This window comes from Ambystoma mexicanum, chromosome 3p (genome assembly GCF_040938575.1).
Source record: "Ambystoma mexicanum isolate Mex_15411 chromosome 3p, UKY_AmexF1_1, whole genome shotgun sequence".
Taxonomy (NCBI): domain Eukaryota; kingdom Metazoa; phylum Chordata; class Amphibia; order Caudata; family Ambystomatidae; genus Ambystoma; species Ambystoma mexicanum.
This window is the reverse complement of record NC_090925.1, coordinates 716,512,909-716,531,225: the sequence shown is the minus strand read 5'-3', so window position 1 is coordinate 716,531,225 and position 18,317 is coordinate 716,512,909. Positions and strand designations below refer to the sequence as shown.

Sequence of the window (18,317 nt, the reverse complement as noted above, 5' to 3'; positions counted from 1 at the left end):
TTGGCCAAGGCTGGCCTATCTCACGCTTCCATCAAGGTACATCTGGCTGCCGTCTCACGTTACACCAGAACTACAGGACGGGCGTCCTTGTGGTCTCATCGTCTGGTGAAGGAATTTATGAAAGGACTGTTCCGATCATTCCCGCCGGTGAAGGCCCCTGCCCTGGCGTGGGAGCTCAACGTGGTGCTAACTAGTCTCATGTGGGCCCCATTCGAGCCTATGCATTCAGTGCCGTTGAAGTTTCTGTCGTGGAAGACAGCATTCCTTGTGGCCATCACCCCTGCACGACGAGTGGGAGAGATGCAGGCCCTGTCTTGCAAGCCTCCATACTTGACTTTTCACGACACGAGGGTGGTGCTGAGGACGGACCCCTGCTCCATGCCCAAGGTGCCGTCGGACTTCCACCTCAATGAGCCCTTGGTGTTGCCAGTTTTCTTCCCGTCGCCTTCGTCACCAGCTGAGAGGACTCTGCACTTGCTGGATGTAGCTAGAGCGCTTAAGTTCTACGTGGACCGCATGAGTTTTCGGAAGACATCACAGCTGTTTGTGAACTTTGGACCTGTGAATCAAGGGAAGGCTCTCTCGAAGACTTCCATTTCCAGATGGCTCTCCGGTTGCATCATGCACTGTCACCGGTTGGCAAACCGACCGTTGCCAGGCCGTCCGAGGTCCCATTCGACCAGAGCGATCGCTGCTACTACGGCGTTCCTGTCTGGTGTGCCCCTGCTCGACATCTGCAGGGCTGCTACGTGGAGGTCGACGCACACCTTCACGAGATTCTACTGCGTCGACCGGGATTCCAGGGAAGAGTCCAGAGTCGGCCAGGCAGTGCTGCGCAACCTGTTCGCCTAAGGTGAGCCTGGTGAGGAGGTAAGAGTTGCTTAATGTTGAGTTGTTGTATTGCTTGATATTGAGCCTTCTGCCACCTCCCGTGGTTGTACATGTGTATACTGCTATGTATTCTTGTATTCATGAGCATGTGAATCCATGCCAGAACCAATGCTGGAGAAGGAACAAGTTACTTACCTGTAACTGTTGTTCTCCAGCATGGGTCTGGCATGGATTCACATGCGAACCCTCCCGCCTACCCCTCTGCGGCTCTTCACTTGGTCATACTGCCACTTCACGTGCTACCAAATCTGAGGATGGCTGCCAGGGGCGGGGCTTAGGGAGAGGGCAGTCATTGGCTGGGACCAGTATGACCCAGAGACCAGTGATTGGTTACTACTGAGAAAGACAGATCAGAAACGAAACTGATACTGATTTTTTCTATACCGAGGATTCTCAGCCTGACGACGGGGAATATTCATGAGCATGTGAATCCATGCCAGACCCATGCTGGAGAACAGTTACAGTTAAGTAACTTGTTCCTTCCTGGTCTCCCCAACATCACATCCCAAACAACCACATACCCCGAGATAACTACACCCACCTTTTTGCAGCATGAATCCCTGGTATTCCAACATATCGATACTCAATCCCCTATCACATCAACCAAAAAACACTCTAGATGTCCAAAACAAAACCAATACACTCCCATGACAATAACCATACTATCATGTCTCCCAAATGAGTAGTCGACACACTTCAAATCACAAATCCATAAACCTCCCTCAAGTCCAACATTTGTTAAAATTCACATCCCAAATGCAACTGCCAAGCAAACCTAACATACTTCCATTCCAAAATATACAGGCACTCATCACGCCTGTTCCACCCACAAAAAGCTTACAATCATATCACTACCTAGAATAATAAATCAAGTGTTTACCCAGCCGCAACAAAATACCAGAGACTATGCCCTAGCTTCACAACACAATGTAAAGTGTGCACATACATCAACCACACTCTGGCATGAACAGTAAATACCAGCAATTTCGCAAATTACACACCAAATATAACATCCTAAACTTGGAGTACTACCCATCAGAACCTCTAACCCAGGCCAAACGCCATCCACACACCGGAACCCCACAACCCAAGACCACACCACCAAACCCCCCACAATCCCCTCCACCACCTTGACAGAGCCCAACAATTGCAAAATTGACCCCTACAACATCATCCTCTTCTTCCAACTATCACTCTCCATTCACACAATACAGTCCAATATCTAGTCAGTTATTCACTGCGCATAAACATCACTGCAACCAATGTAACCCATAACATCATACAGCATAAGAGAAACAATGCCCCAATTGTAAGATTCACATCCCTCATCAAATAGTATACTTGCACAACAGTAGCCCTCAAAAGCAGAGACTGGTCAGTATCGCCACCCAGCAAGAAAAAGCATATGACCGCTAGTAAAGTAACTTCAGGGTTTTAACATTGAAAATGTGCTTCAACAATAAATAAGTCCTTTGGCCAGCTGATGTAGTTCCGTTGTTAGTTGGCTGGTAAGAGATTTTTGTGAGGTTGTCAATTCTTCATCGAACTAGATGTTTAAGTCTCTGAGGATAATCGGGTAGTTACACTTGATAGCTAGGTTGGTGATTGCTTCTATGAAGTAGTCTATGAAGGTCGCATTGTACGTTGGTGGTCTGTATACCAGTATGATTCAGGTTTGTTCTGGGATATGTTGGACGTATGATTAGGGATTCGCATTTGTTGATGTTTAATGGGTGGTCTGCTTTTAATTTCCAGGTATTCCTTGTGGATGATTGCCAGTCCACCACCTTGGACAATGACAGACCTTTGCCCCTGCAATATGCATTGATAAATGCAAGATCTCTCCCAGCACATGCTATGGAAATTCATGACCTGAACACCGGCCTGGATGCTATAGCCATTACAGAAACATGGCTTCATGAAGCCTCGGGACCTTCCATCTCACTAGCCCTCCCACTAGGTTGCACCATCTTCAGACAAGACAGACCAACTGCCAAAGGTGGGGAGGTGGCCCTCATAGTTAAAGATAAGCTAACAGTAAGACCAACTAAATCTTTTCTCGGAGTAAATGCAGACTTCCTTGCTGTCAAGATTACTATCTCGCCAAACACCACCATAGCTATCCATATAGCATACTGCCCGCCAGGCCCTCTATCTGACTTCCACGATATATCCAAAGCTCTCCAGAACCTTGTCTTCCAGCAAAAAGTCGTCAATCCCACCCACTGCAAAGGTAGCATCCTAGACTGGGGAGCAGACCACAACTGTAGTGTGGACATCAGTTCAAATACTCCGTCCCTGTGAACCGACCACCACTGTATCCATTTCTCCATCCCCATCAGCTGTAATGCTCCCAAATCTTTCATGCCTATCCCAGCGGCTCCAGCCAGATGCTCACGAAACCTAGCCAAAGACAGGATCCATCCCATTTTAGACATTTCAGCTTTCAAAGCCCTGCTCTCATCAGACCCTTCTATGCTGGCTGAGCTTTATAACACCACACTCAAAACTGCAGTTGACGCCATTGCCCCGCTAGACAACAAAGCCAAAAAAAGTAACATGCTAACTCTTGGTTCTCCACTGAACTCAAAGACCTACGTGCCCTCAAGCGCTGAACAAATGGCATGGGAACCCATAGGACTCTACGCTAACTGCCTATAAAACACTGGCGGCACAATACAAAAAAGCCATTGTTCTAGCTAAATCCTCAGCATATAATGATAGGATCTCTAACGCTACATCTGAATCAAGAGTTGTTTGCCCTCTTTGAAGAACTGGCCACACCTGTCACTAACACACCAAAACTTGCCGCCAAAATTATCAATGCAGTCAAACCCTAAATGTCAACAAAAAACTGCCTCGCAATAGCTAGGGCTAGCATTGGGCCAAAACCAGTCTATTGTAATGCCCTTTTCCTGGGTACCTTTTCAAAAAATATCAACAGGTTAAGTCACACAAAACGATGCCCTCAGAGCAACACATAGCATCCCCAGAAGGGAACATCTCTTACAGGCTAGAAGAGATGTGCACTGGCTGCCAGTCAGAGCGAATTCTCTTTAAATTCATGGACATCACACACAAGTGCCTCTCCTGGACCGCCCCACTCCCCCACCTATCTGAAAACCTTATTCCTGTCACATCCTCCAGACCCATTCGAGCACACCACTCCAACCAGATCCACGTCCCCACGTTCAAAAGAGCAAAGGCGGGAGGCTCCAGCTTCCAACATCTAGCACCCAGAAACTGGAATGCCTTGCCCACATCACTTAGAAATGAAGCCGTCTTCTGTAAATCTCTTAAGACCAAACTCTTCAATTAATACATGTGCTTTGGGCCTCCAGCACTCTTCTGGAATGTAGTTGGCTTATTTCCAAGTATTGCCTGTGCGGCTGATCGGACTCCACTGTAACCACGGACCCATCATGCCCTACAAAAATCTAATGCCACTGTAAGTCCTTTGTCTTTTTTTCCCCCCCTTTGCACTTAAATCTTCCCCACTGCATAAGCCATAAAGATCTAGTTCCACTGTAACCAAGGAACACCTGGCTTAACCCACCATGTAACTCATTTCTTTAGTTTAGCATCCTTGATTGTGTCATTGTCATTATGTACTCCTTTCGCAACTAAATAAGTCTACTGTAACAGCGCCACAATGCCCAAGGACCGTTTGTGTGCTTTATAAATGTAAATAAATAAAAATAAAATGTTGATTGTAAGTTGATTTGCGCTGGCATAGACTTCCAGCAGCTTTTGTAGGCCTTTAGGTGTTTCCGATAAGAGAATGAGATCTGCATAGAATAACCACGCAGTGGGTTCTGTACCTAGTCTTGGAGGAGATTATGGCACTAAGCTTTTGTCTCATGTATGATATGAAGAAGTTGAAGTGGTGAGGCTAGCACGCACCCTTGTTTTAAGCCTCGGCAAGTTTTCATGGGGGTCGATAGTTTGCCCTCCACTGTCGGCCTGATTTGTACCGTCCTCTTGGTATGTAGTTGCTGGATTAGCGCTGAAATTGAGTGAGGGCAGCCTGCTTCACTGAGCTTGTCCATTAATAGTCGAGATACTGAGTCAAACGCAGTTTTGAAATCTATGTACGCCATATTGACAGGTTGTTTGGTTTGTATGTTTTGCATTTTGATAGCTGTTATGTTTGTTAAATTGATGGATGTGCCAAGGCCAGCAACAAGCCTTGTTTGATATGGGTCCTGTAAGTGAGTGATTATCCATTCATTGACGTCTTTAAGAACTAATCTGGCAAATAGTTTCCCTGGTACATCAAGTAGGGCTATGGGGCGATAGTTGCTTGCAAATTGGCGGTTGCCCTTCTTGAAAATGGGTATGAATATGGATTTATGCCACAACGGGGGAATTATCTGTGAGCTTATTACTTGTTTAAAAATTACACAAAGTTTCTTTGCCCAATGTTCCTGGGAGAGCTTTAAGGACAAGGTTTGTGAGACCATCGCGTCCTGGTGCTCTAGAAGCGCTCAGTTTGGAGATATAAAACTGTCACATTGGTCAAAGTTTAATGTGATGGAGCTACTTAAAGACGAGGTGCTTTGGAGATTACAAATGTATACACCTCAATTGATCAATGTGAAGTGTTGTATCCAGGATTGCTCTGGCACTGCATTGATTTGAAGAGGAGCGTGTTATAATTTGCTTGATTAAGCAGATGCCAAATGTCGCCTGTTCTTTTGGTTGCAGTGACACGTAGCATCTCCTCACTGTCCTTCTGATACATAAGGCCTTACGTGATTTTTGTTCAAAAATTTGTATTGGTTTTTCACACACAAACATTACATCTACTAGTAGACATTATGCAAACCCCCGCCCCTCCCAACTCCCCCATCTCCCACACTGTGAGCATCGACAAACTGGTCATAAAATCAAAACAACTAGCAGTGTTAAATAATATTCAAATGACATTTACATGTGTTGTACTTTTTCCAGAGGTGTAGGTATTTGATAGGCAGTAAACCAGTCAGTGGGCGTCTTCCCAGTTCTGCCAAATTTTGCGTGCTGTATCAGGGCAACCCCTTGCGGTATACACTCGGTGCTCCATTGCGGCGCATATTTCAACATCCGTAACCCATCGATCATAGCTGAATGTCGCCTCCGAACCCCATAACTGTGCAATATTCCTCCGAAGTACTGCTGTGGCAGTCGACAGACAACTTTTCATATAGTGACAGATCACTTTCGTCATCCACACCAGCAATAGCTGTTTTGGTTCTCTTAGTATCGTTTTACCCATGACCCTTATTAACTCATCACAACATGCTTGCCAATATTGTTGTATGCGGTCGCACTCCCATAAAATGTGAAGGAAGGTGCCTTCCTCGTGCCTACAGCGCAATCATCGTGAATCTGAGACCTTACCCCACCGGAAGAGTGCCACTCTTGGGTAGTAAATATGATGTAGTATCTTAAACTGCAAGAGCCTAAGTCTGGACGAGATTGCCACCTCATGAGGGTACATCATCACAACGATCCAGTCCTCTGGTTGTAACGTTACCACATCCCGTTCCCATTGGCCTTAAGGCTAACTAATTCCTTCGTGGCAAAGGAGGTGATCGCATTGTACATTGTTGAGGTGACCGTGTTTGATCTGTTCAGGGACTACGTTGCGTTCTATCGGGGTGTATTTGGGCATGTTGCTCATGTCTGGAAGTTGAGTTTGTAGTGCGTGTTTTGAGTATAGTGGTATTCTGCATGCGGGAGAGAGAAGCAGTATTGTAGAATTTTGAATGGGACCATCTTGCCCTCTCGTATAACATCCTCGATTCTCGTTTTGCCATGTGTCACCCAGGCGGGCCATCTGGGGAACTTTATTTCTGGGAGGTATCGGTTGTTCCACAGCGTTTGCCTGGGTGTCGGTTTCATGTCCAATTCCATGTATTTGTGTTTCTACCCAAATTCGTGGCAGATGTGACGGCATGGACGGGGGGGCTGCTCTGCCCAGTTCGCGATATGAGTTCAATAGGGGGCATTCTGTAAACCGTGTTAATCGCTCTGATATGTGACAGTGTTGCGTCCCTGTGTAGGATTGATTCACAACAGCCATCTGGCTAGCCCAGTAGTATGTTTGTAGTCTGGGCAGTCCGTTGCCTCCCTCCCAGATGGATCTTTGGAGCGTGGCAAGTGCTATACGCAGGTGACCACCACACCAACAGTTTTCGGAGGGCGCAATCGATTTTCTGAAATGAGTGCCTTCGGATGTCTAGTGAGGCATTTTGTAGAATGTACAGGAAACGGGGAAGGGTGATCATTTTAAAGGGGGCTGCTCTGCCCAATGGGGTTAGCGGTAGGTAACAAGACCTCTAAATCTTGTTGTGATGGGGTGTACATTCACAGGTATGTAGTCGTGAGGCTTTTTCTGATCTGTATGCCCAGGTACCTGAATTGTCTTGTTTCAACACAGTACAGGCAGTTTACAGGTATGTAATTCGCTCTCCCTATTAGGAATAATATAGATTTGGACCCATTGACGCGTAATGCGCTGAAGGCTTCATACCGCTCTAGTAAATGTGACTGTGGGGCAGAAGTTAACCGGATCCTTCAAGTAGATCACTGAAACCTTATCCTCCCATACGTCCAACCATCGAAAGCCCTCCCATGACTGTCTCCCTCAGCAGTACTGCAAGGGGTTCTATGGCGATTGCGTAGATCATGGCTGACTGGGGAAAACCTTGTCTCGTGCCCCTCCCTAGGACGAAGGGGTCTGACGCCAACCATTGACCCTAGTCCTTGCTCTCGGGCATCTATAAAGGAGTTTTAACCATGTCATAAATTGGTGACCAAAACCCATGCGGTGCATTATTTCTCATATGGCCTCCCAGTGCACCGAATCAAAGGCTTTTTCGAAGTCTATAGCGAGCAATGCTAAAGGACTTCGGAGTGTGTCAGCTCTTTCCAAAGCTGAATGTAGCTTGTATAGGTTCATATGGGTTGACATCTGCGGCATGAAACCGCATTGTTCCCGGTGAATCAGGGATGAGATGAGCTGCTGCAAACTATCGGCTAATACCTTCACAAGAATTTTCGTTTTGTATTTGCGGGAGATGGGTCTGCACGAATCAGTTTTCGGTGGGTTTGTCTGCCTTGGGCAGCACTATTATAGTAGCCTCTCTGCGGTCTGGAGACAGGGATCTCTGGTCCCGTGCATTCTGGTAGATACGCAGCAGATGCGGGGCAATCTCACTTGCCCCTATCTTCCGCCATACCTCTACCGGGAAGCCGTTCGGACCCAGAGATTTCCCAGATTGGAGCCCTGCCATGGCTGCTATCACTTCCGCCTCAGTGATCTTTTTCTCCAGGAGGCTTTGCTGCCCGCCAGTGCGTGGACCCCTTAATTCTGCGTTGCGCAGCAGAGCAGAGTCATTGAGGCAGGCTTCATCCGGTCCCTTCTCTGTCAGGGCTGCCTTGTGGTGATGTGGGAGGGTCGCGCCCCGTGGGTTCTGTTGCGCCGCAGAGCTGCCCTTGCATCCGATTCGGGGGTTCCCTTGGGGATCTTTGGTATTCCGGCTTGTTCATGATTTGGGTCTCCATCCATTCCAATCCTCTTTTGGCGAGTAGAACAGGTGTGTAGTGCCTTCATGGTGCATTTTGAGTAGTGCTGGGAAGAACAGAGCGTATTTCGAGGGGGATTGTAGCTTTTTGACTGAATCGAAGGATTGTCGAGCCTTTTGAACCTCCCTAGTGTAATCCGGATAGAAACCAACCCGATGGCCATTGTATGTAATGGGACCAGTGGCGCGGGCCATTTGGAGAATTGCGTCTGTCCCGGAAGTTCATGAGTTTGGCAATAATTTTGCGTGGCTGTGCACCACGGATGGGCCGTCCGGTTGGAAATCCGTGGGCTTGTTTGATGGAGAAAAACGTAGAGAATTTCTTAGGTGCAAATATGTCGGCCAACCAGTCTTTCAGAAAGAGCTCGACACTAGGACCCTCTTCTCTTTAGGGAATTCTGAGGATCCGAATATTCCTCCTCCGCATGCCCCTCATTATCCTCGGCACTGTTTTCAAGTTGCGACACTTTCTGGGTTTTGGCAGCAAGCTGTTTCTCAATCCGCCCTATGGCGTCCTCCGAGATGGAGATCCTCTGCTCCGTTTCCCCCACTCTCAAGGACAAGTTGTGGAGGTCCTGCTACAGAAAGGACACCTCCGCGGCCAGGCCTCCTATTTTCCCCTCGAGGGACGTCCATGACTCACTGATGGCTTTCATGATATCGGTCAGAGAGATGTGGAGTTCGTCCTCTCATGTCTCCCCATTTTCAGAGGTTGTGGTTGGGGTGGCCATGGAGGAGTCTGTCTCGTGCCCCTCCCTAGGACGAAGGGGTCTGACGCCAACCATTGACCCTGTAGAGGTCCATCTTGCTCTGGAGGGTCTGTCTTTTGGCTTTGTCTTTGCCCATTGCATTGTCCGTCTCGAGGGGCAGTGTGACGACGGTGGTTTGTGGTTCCCTGAGCATGTGGGGACCCTCTGTGAAAGTGGTTGCTCCTTGGGTGCACAGATCTGCAGGGGTTGGCTGCACAGGTTGTGGTCGTCTGTGTTCGCCTCTGGGCGGATTGCATTGTAGACCTGTGTTCCTTGTGCTAGTTGAGGGAGGGAGAAGTAAGAGGTGGATCCTATCCCTGTCTGCTCCTTGTAGGGTCTTTCGCTTGATGGCCAGGGATGTTCGTCTGAGGCGTTGTCACGCAGCCAAGTCCGTGAGGGGTAGTGCTGCCAAGTCTGTTTTATGGGAGAGGGGGACGCTTCAGCCGAGGGATGCCCAGATCCTGGATTTGTTGTATAGGGCTCAAGTGGCCATTATTCCATGTTTTAGGCTTCTCATCCCCTTCCCAGATGTCTCAGTACCGAGGCAGGGCGGGGGGTGCGCTGTGTCACTGTCTCACCCCCCCCCCCCCCAGTATTGTGCAGGCGCTGGTCCGTTCACCTGCCCGACCTTGTGGTTATGTCCGCTTCCCTGGCTGTAATGTTGGCCCGAAGGGCAAATATGTTTCTCTGGAGCTTTGTCCATGCCCCCTTGTCGCCTGAGTTTATTGGGCCGGGGCTTTGGTTTGCAGGGCAGTGTTCAGGTTAGCAGGGTGCTCCCTTGGGCTTAGAGCGCAGCTGTCGTACGATGGTCCCTGCTGCTTTCTGCCATGTGCAGTGGCAGATTGCAGAGTCTATTGGGCGAAGGTCTGGGGACCACAGCAGCGTGTTGCAGGGTGGGTGGGGGGGGGGGCGCTTTCCCCCTGCAAGCCCCTTCAGGTTTGGAGGCGCCGGGGAGAAATGGTCTCACCTTGTATCCTTGAGTCCAGCCGCACCTCAGGCCCGCGTGGCCCCCCCTGTCGGATGCAGGCTGGGAGATCGGCCCGCCGTGGGTTATTGGGGGGGCACACTCAGTCTGGTGTCCTGCAGACTGCAGCAGGGAGTGTGAGCGGGGTGGAGCGCCGTCGGGACACAGCGTGTAGGTGGCTCCTCCGCTGGGCAGTGTCCTGCAGGCCATGTCCCCTCAGGTCGTTGTCTGCTTGGTCCATGGCGTGGGGGTAGCGGGCTGTGCTTGCCGGCCTTGGTGGTGTGCAGAGCGCATGGAGAGCCGCGGTGGCAGCTGCGTTAGTTGCTGCGCCAAAATGGTGTCGCCGATTCTGCTCGGGGCTCCAGCTAGTGGCTGCTGGGGTGTTCTACCATGGAATTGCTTGTTTCCCTTGTGGGATCAAATGCGGGGAATCGATATTGCAGGATTATTCCGGCGGCCGACGGGAGCCTGCTTTTACTCCTTCATGCGCACTCCCACTAGGTGCTTAGTTGATTTAATTGGACCAGTCTTGCTTCTAATGGCAGGTTGTACGCTATTCTCCTGAATTTGTGACAATTCGTTTTTTTCTGATGTAGTTCGAAATCATATGAATGTTTATGCCTATAACTTGGTTTGTTTTAAATTTAGTCTCAGAGTTGGAGGGCGGCCACATTGTGGTTGTCTGTTTTAGCTAAATGGGATGCTGAATTGATAATGTAGGCGTGACACAATTGTGAAGGTCTGTTACTTCTGGAGACCCCCGAAGACTACTTCAGTCCCCTGTTACGATTAATTTTTATGTTTGGATGGCTGATTAGTTTGGCTAAAGACTTGCCAATTCCATGTTAGGGATAGTTGTTCATGGTCACTACGTTTGTTGTACGACTTCAAAAATGCTTGGCAATGGAAAGTAGAGGTCAATCTATGTAGATCTAATCTGATTGCTTCTTGATTTTGTCTCCTCCATGTACTATTCAGTGGTATGTCGCAGTCTATGGCTCCATTGACCATAATTGGCTCTCTATTGGTCATCATCGAGGTCCATCTATGTACTAGCATTGCGTCGCTGGGTGTGGATTTTTACATACAATGAATGTTCAAATCTCCAACCATGATAGTGGATGTTATTGTGGGATATAACAAGATTAAGTCTAATATGGAATCCATGGCTCGAAAGAAAGTCCGCTGTTACGGCTAAGTGATTCCGATATAGATTGACTAGAGCCATTACTCTACAGTGTATTGTTATTCTAACCAGTTGGATGTCAATGCTTGGTTCCGCCCATCTCTCTAATTTCAAGCCTGTTGAGCGTTTTTATAACTAGAACTTTATGATCATCCCAAGTTGGGGTTTCAACAAGCCAGGTCTCTTGAAGGGCGATGTCGTAGCTGCTTTGTCCATTTGTTTTTGATCTCATGAGATGGTTATGCTCCCTAGTGTTCCAGCTGACTAATTGTTAGCACTGGGAATCTTGTGTTTCAAATTTCCATTCATTTCTAAGAAGTCATGAGCGGGAGGAGTGCTCATGCCTGTTCACTTGAATTTGGCAGAGTTGATCTAAAGGTTGTTGTGTCCACGTAACTGTGATGGCTGGCGGCAGTGACCGGTTTGTAAGTTGCGCACATTCACTAGTTAAATCTGTAGGTGGCTCGGCTCCACCTTGTTGGATAGTTCATGAATAAGGTAAAAGCCTTGATCAAAAAGTGATTGCCTTTCCTGCCATTTTGTATTCAAAACAATGCCAGATTGTATCCACAATCTGGCTGAAGAGAGGTCTGAGTCTTCGAGGAATTCGACTAGAGTTAGATCAAAGGTGGTAAGGTCCTCCAGGCTTGGTATGTCACTAAAGATGTTCAGGATACAGGTCCTGTTTAAATCATCAGTGAGATATGGTCTGGGTCTAAGGTGTATTGTCAAGCTATGACAGTGTATGGTTGGTTTAGCATTCATAGCCTTCTTGGAGACTGAGGACCGAGTATTCGGTAGGGAGTGTTTTTTGCTCGCTTGATTTTCATTACGTGAATTTGGGAGTATGTGCCTCACTTGTGCGTCTTTGGACAAAGAATGCTTTGAGCGTTTTTTTGTGTATTCAGTGACATGTAGATATTGAGCTGCTGACTTGGCTATGACTTCTCTTATCTCTTCCAAGGTCAGATACCGAGTTTCATGACTTGGATTGGTTTGTAGCAAGTTTTGGATCTTGCGTCTACAGAGCCACTTACAGGCTTTCTGGTCTTGAGATGCAATTGCGTGCAATAGCTCAAGTGGGTCTTGATTAGAGTTGCTTTTACTGGATTGTTTCAGTTGAGTTTGTTTAGTTTTGTTCATTTGTATTGCGCTCCAGACCCGCAGCTATCAGGGCGCAGGAGTTACAAGGAAATTCACAGCTTAGTTACACAGTAGCTATGTTGTTCAATGCTATGTTTATGTATTTTTTTTGCAATCGCTGCGCTGGTCTTATGGAGTTGTCTCTTCGGTTGTAATGGGGATCGCAAAAAAATGGTTTTGAGCCTGAGTGACTGTGCATTGAAACTGTTGATATTTTTGCAATTTTTCACTTGTTGGGTGGGAGTAGGAATTCCTTTATTTGGTTTAGAGAAAAAAGTCAAATTTGATTTTTGTGATTCCTTAGATGTCGACTGGTGTGCACAGGGGGTTGGGGGTGGGAGGGGTCTTCTATGGTCCTTAATTCCGGGTCACAGCTTGAACTGATTGCTGGTATTGTGAGCCCCTCTGAGCTTGTCAAATCGACCAGTTATTTGTTTAGTAGGCTTAGGACAGACCGCATGTGTGCCGGGTTTGTCAACAGCACATTGCAATAGTTTCAAGAATAATGGTCTGGGAATATCATTTGCTATTTCATATAAGCTCGTTGATGGGCACTTTATGGTTTCACTGGTCTTGGTAGTTTTAGATTGTAATCTATGATAGCAAGGCTGTGGTCATGGCTGCTAGCATTAGTTCTAGCAGGGGAGCTGTAGCAGGGCCTGTGCTTAGACTGTTCGAGAGACAGTCTACTTTCCTTGGAGTTTGGCATGCAAAGGAAATGGACGTAGCCGATAAGTTATTACTAGATGGATCAAACATGATTGTTGACTGCGAGAGGTTGGAATTAGTGTTTGGGCCTCGGTGAGTAGTGGGGACTCTAGAAATGTGCTAACGCAGCCAGCATCAAGGCCCTATGACACTGTCCACCATCCTGCAGTACCCTGTAATACTTTCACCATACAGTACAGACTTTGAAACTGGACCATTGTACCCATTGCAATGCTCCTGGCCCAGCAGCACCAGCCCTTCACACTGCCTAATGAAAACACACAAGGCCCTCAACCAAGCTTACTCATAGGCAGCAGTCACTTGGATACCATCTGTAAAGTAATCCACAGGTCTGGAGAAACCCAATCAAGGTAATTTGAATTGTACCTAGACGTGAGTGGGGGTGTGCCCTTAATCTATCCCTCCTCTGTGTAGGGTTGTTGGATAAATGGCTGACCTGTGGACCCATAAAATGCTAGCCACCTGAATTTATCTCCTGTGTTAACAAGAATGCCCATAGATATATGGCTAACACGTGTTACTCTATTGGTTCCAGGGAACTGTTCTGAAGAAGACACTCTCACTTTGTGACGTGGATAAAGATCTCGATGAAGACTATGGCCACAGGCAGCTCATTGGCGATTTATCCAAGGTAAGTTGTGTCGAAGGCAGAGTTTGTTGACATTTGTATTTGTGACAGGGGTGATTGGCTCTTAAAATGCAAGCTCGGATATGGGTAGTTCGACCTTTCATAAAGCAGAGAACAATCAACACGCAGACTGAGGTATTCTTAAAGAAGGGTTTATCGTGGATTGGATAATTCTCGGGTAGGACCAATGTAATAAATAGTTCAACAGGATGGCTTTTTACTGTGCTGCGAAGAAACCCCCAACATCCCCTTTTTTCCTGATTAGGTAGCCGTGGATTTTGTAACTTATTTTTACTCACAGCCAAGCTTTAGTCTTAGTCAGACTCAAACTCTTTTTCTGTGATATGCTTTAAGAGTTCATAAAACTCCTGAGGTAGGGGTATAAGGGTACCCCATAGTTTATCAGAGAGGTTAACCTTAGTCATGCGGCTGGGGGTAGCTTTTTGCTTTGTGTGAAACGGCTCCACTTGGTTGAAACGATTTTATCTGGCTATGCCCTTTCGGACCCCTCTTACACAAAATTAGGCTATGTTCTCGAACACCTGAAGGGTCACATGACCGCTATGTGTGGGGGGGGGGGGATTGGGGGTGGACCGAGGGAGTAACCATCTTTTGCCACAGTAAAGCCCCCTGGCCTGGTAACGGGCATAGCCGACATGAAACAAATTCTGACTGGCAAATGCCCATCTGGGATTACTTTCCGTTGTGTGGTTGATGTTAACTCATTGCTTCCTAATGCAGATAAAGTCAGACCCCCTTACCCACTCGCCTGCTGAAATTCCAAACCTACACTACTAGAAAGGTCTGCTGCTTGAAAAACGATTTCAAACTCTGATCCAGCTGCTTTTGACACGCCACTGAATTTGGTGACAAACTGCCTCCCCAGAAGACCAGCAGGAACAGACTGTAGCATGCTTCCCCCTGATTCGATGTGGACAACTGGAGGACGGGTCCTGGTTGCACACCTGGTCTCCCAGAATCGTCTGACTGGGTCTGCCTTGCCGGATATACAAGTGGGAGCACCTTCACAGCCAGGACTCTGGGGACAATGCATATTCTGGAGTGGATTTCCTTCATCCACGTATATCGGGCAAGGGCTCTTGTTGCTTTCCCCCACCTCGTTCCCCCATATCTAGGAAGCTCGAGCAGCTTTTGCTGCCCTTTGTCTTGCAACTGCACCGCTGAACTCTCAATCTCTGGCTCGTTCCTCTGTTTTTTCAAACAAATCTTTAATAGCCCTTCCCTACGGCATTCTCAAGCTCACCAGTGTGTCTGCTGAATCCTCTGGCTAATGACTGAGAAGCCTTGCTTTGCAGACTACCACCCAGTGCAGTGTAACGAACCCAAGGATTACGTCCCCTTTCACCAACAAGCGAACATTGCTCCAATCCATAAAATGGAACTTAAATCTAACTTAATCAAAATATTCTCTACACTTTCCTTCATTATAAGACTCCCAGACTACATCAATCAAGGTGTTTAAATAAAATTACACCAGTTACAAGTGCCATAAGTACTGGGACGAGGCGGTCCGACAGAGGTACTGAAAGTGTCAACTTTCTAGTTGTCCAGTTGCAAGAGGCAGTGGTCTTATAATAGGAGGAGCAGATCAAGCAGAAGCAGTTTTAGCAGTGGTTGTGGGAGTTGTCAAAGTAGTAGTAGCAGTAGTGACTGGAGAAGGAAGAACTATAGAAGGACAGACTGGAGGCCCGTGTGTATCACAGAACGTGAAGGAGAAACGGGAAGGCAAAGTAACATCCAAGACAACAAGCTGGCACCTCATTGCCGAGACGGGCAGCGAATCACTTGACGAGCTCGTGGGACTGCAGAAGCCAATGCTGTTTTGTATCCTGCTTCCCTCCCCTGTGTACTGTGAGTAGAGCTGTGACATAATGTAATGTCCTGCAAGTGATTATGCAGGACAGTTTCAAAGACATGTAGCCTTGGTGGTGGGAGCCAGAGGGCTCTCCAAGGGGATACTTTAGATCCTGCTTCCTGTCTCCGATACCTGGCATCATGTGTGTAACCTGAAAGTGTGCAATGTATTAAAGAGCCTTGACGACTTACTATGCTGTCTCCCAAAGCATTTTGCAAAACGGACATCAAGCTGTTAATGCAGACCCAAGGAGGAGGTCGGGCACCTAGGACGAGATGGAGGATGTGAGATGACTGCTGTGCAGGGTGCTGAGTGCAGGATCAAGTAACAGAGGAGAGGCAGACCCACTGCCCCCCAGAAGATGGTCCCATCATCCAGGGCGTTCCGAGGTGGAGAAGCTGCCTCGGGAAGGAGATGGCGTGATGAACATGTCTCCCTAGAGGACCAGTTGTTGGAAGATGTAGCATGGTTCCTGGATGATGAAGGAAGGAGGATGGTCTCTGGAGCTGAGAAACCGAGCGGGGGAAGGATGGCTCCCTATGAGTGAAGACATGAACTGTAACCAGATAAGAGAATGGACACAGAATTTGTTGAAGTGGGAGAGCGGATGATGGTCCCTCTGCCCATACAGGAACTCTTCCTGTTATGAGACCTGGGAGAGTGGAGGTAAACTACTTGGAGAGATAATGTATTCCTCTGCATATTACCCATGTGCTCCAGTAAGACCATCGGTTTTTCAAAGTCAAGTAGCAACTGGAGGTTCTTTACCAAAGTTACACATACCGGCTTGTGAGGAATGGCCGCAGGAGCTTCCTGGGAGGTTCCATTGGGTTCAGGCTGCTGCAGTTTGAGTACTGTGAGCATGGGGCCGCTGCACGCCGTTAATGCAGTTTTAAATGGAGGTTCTTTGACCCATGGTGAAGCAAGCCAGCTTCTGGTGATGTCGCTGACCTTGGTGATTGTCCAGAACATGGAATGTTGCCTGCATTGGTGTTCTGCCTAATTGCCTGTCTCTCAGAGGATCCCAGCATGCTTTGCGGGGGAAATTGGAACAAAGGACCTTGCACCGTGATTTTGGCGTCAGTGGGTCGCGTTGTTTCCGAGGTCAGCAAGAAAATAAAGGTAGTGCAGTGATTGTGAAGCTCATACGGTTGCTTCATAGGACCGCTTATGTGAAGTCGGTGGTAGCCATGGAGTATGTTAAGTATTGCTGGGCACTAATGCAGGCGATAAAGTGGTCACTAGACTTAGCCATGCTGATGCACAGCAGCGTTTTCAGAGTTGGAGATGATGAACTGGAACAATTGTGAAGCTCATGCATTAAGCCACTTGGCATAGTCATATGATCTTGTTTCATCTGAAGTAAAGCTGTGGATAAACCCATTGGCTACTAGTGTTGTAAAGTGTACACAGATGCAGTACAGTGGAATACAATAAAACGTTAGTGTATTAAGTTAATAGATAATGTAAAAGGGGATATGAATGCAATAGATTCTCTGCTTCCTCTGTCTTCACCAACAGTCCTCTTTTCACTCGCTCTTCCCGTTCTCGAATGGAACCACTCTTCTTCGCTCCACACGATACTACACAACCTCCTTCCTTCACACAAACACCACTTCCGGTTTACTCTGTTAATCAGCATAGTCAACTAGGTGCCTTGGGTCTTCGATGGCTTCTCCTGAACCTCGATGTGGCTGCTGAGGTATCTGAATCTTCTGACAAGGAAAATCTAATCCTTTCTCTGTTAATCTCAATCTTTCTCCCATAACCATTCCCCCCTGTCAATATCATATTGTTCCACACTCTACCATCCTTTGTTCTCACAGCATGTGTGAACACTTCCACTACTTCAATTGGTTTGAACCACTGACACCCATTGTCCCTCAGGACCACCAGTAATTTGATCCTAACCCAACATCCAACCTATCGAACTTTTGCTTTCTTGAAATGCTTGTTACCTTGCCGTGACTTATTTCTGAATTGCTTCCTAATATTGTGCTCCACACATCCAGCTCCACTCCCATACCAGTCACCTCACCCATCCAACCCGGAAATAGTTTGGTGCTGGCCTTCCTCCCCCTGCTAAGTTCAAAAGGGGACACCCCCGTTGTACTTTGCGGCTTGAACCTGTGAGCCACAACAGTCCTCGTCACAACCATGTTCCAATATCTTCCATTGGACCATGCCCACCTAATCGGCCTTTATCACTCTATCGTACCTCTGCACAGTCCTGTTTGCCTGGGGGTGATGTATGGCACTGGTTTTGTGTATAATTGGTCTTTCTCTCGGGTACTCTTCATTTCCTTTGACTTAAATTGTAAACCATTATCTGTCAATATTTCTTCTGGCTAACCCTCATGACCACACAGCTCTTCCAAGAAATCAATTCCTCTTTTGGTCATAACAGGCAGAGTCGTCATCAACTCTGCCCATCTAGTCAACACATCAATAACGATGCAAAAGGTCTTACAGCCCCCACTCAACACTGGCCCCAGTACATCAATGGCTATCTTTTTCCATGGTATCTCTGGTAGGTCTGTCCGAGCCATTGGATACTTCTCACTCACACTTTATCACAGT

The 18,317-nt window shown here is 47.5% G+C and overlaps 1 protein-coding gene across 5 annotated transcripts in view; it reads left to right on the top strand.

The window, feature by feature from the left end:
• Nucleotides 1-18,317, top strand: part of CDC25C (cell division cycle 25C) — a 553,873-nt gene that overhangs the window by 395,553 nt on the left and 140,003 nt on the right. For all 5 annotated transcript variants that reach the window (XM_069651569.1, XM_069651568.1, XM_069651571.1 and 2 more), the window contains one exon: nt 13,769-13,864. In XM_069651569.1, the coding sequence (XP_069507670.1) occupies nt 13,769-13,864 (96 nt within the window). The remainder of the gene's footprint in view (nt 1-13,768; nt 13,865-18,317) is intronic.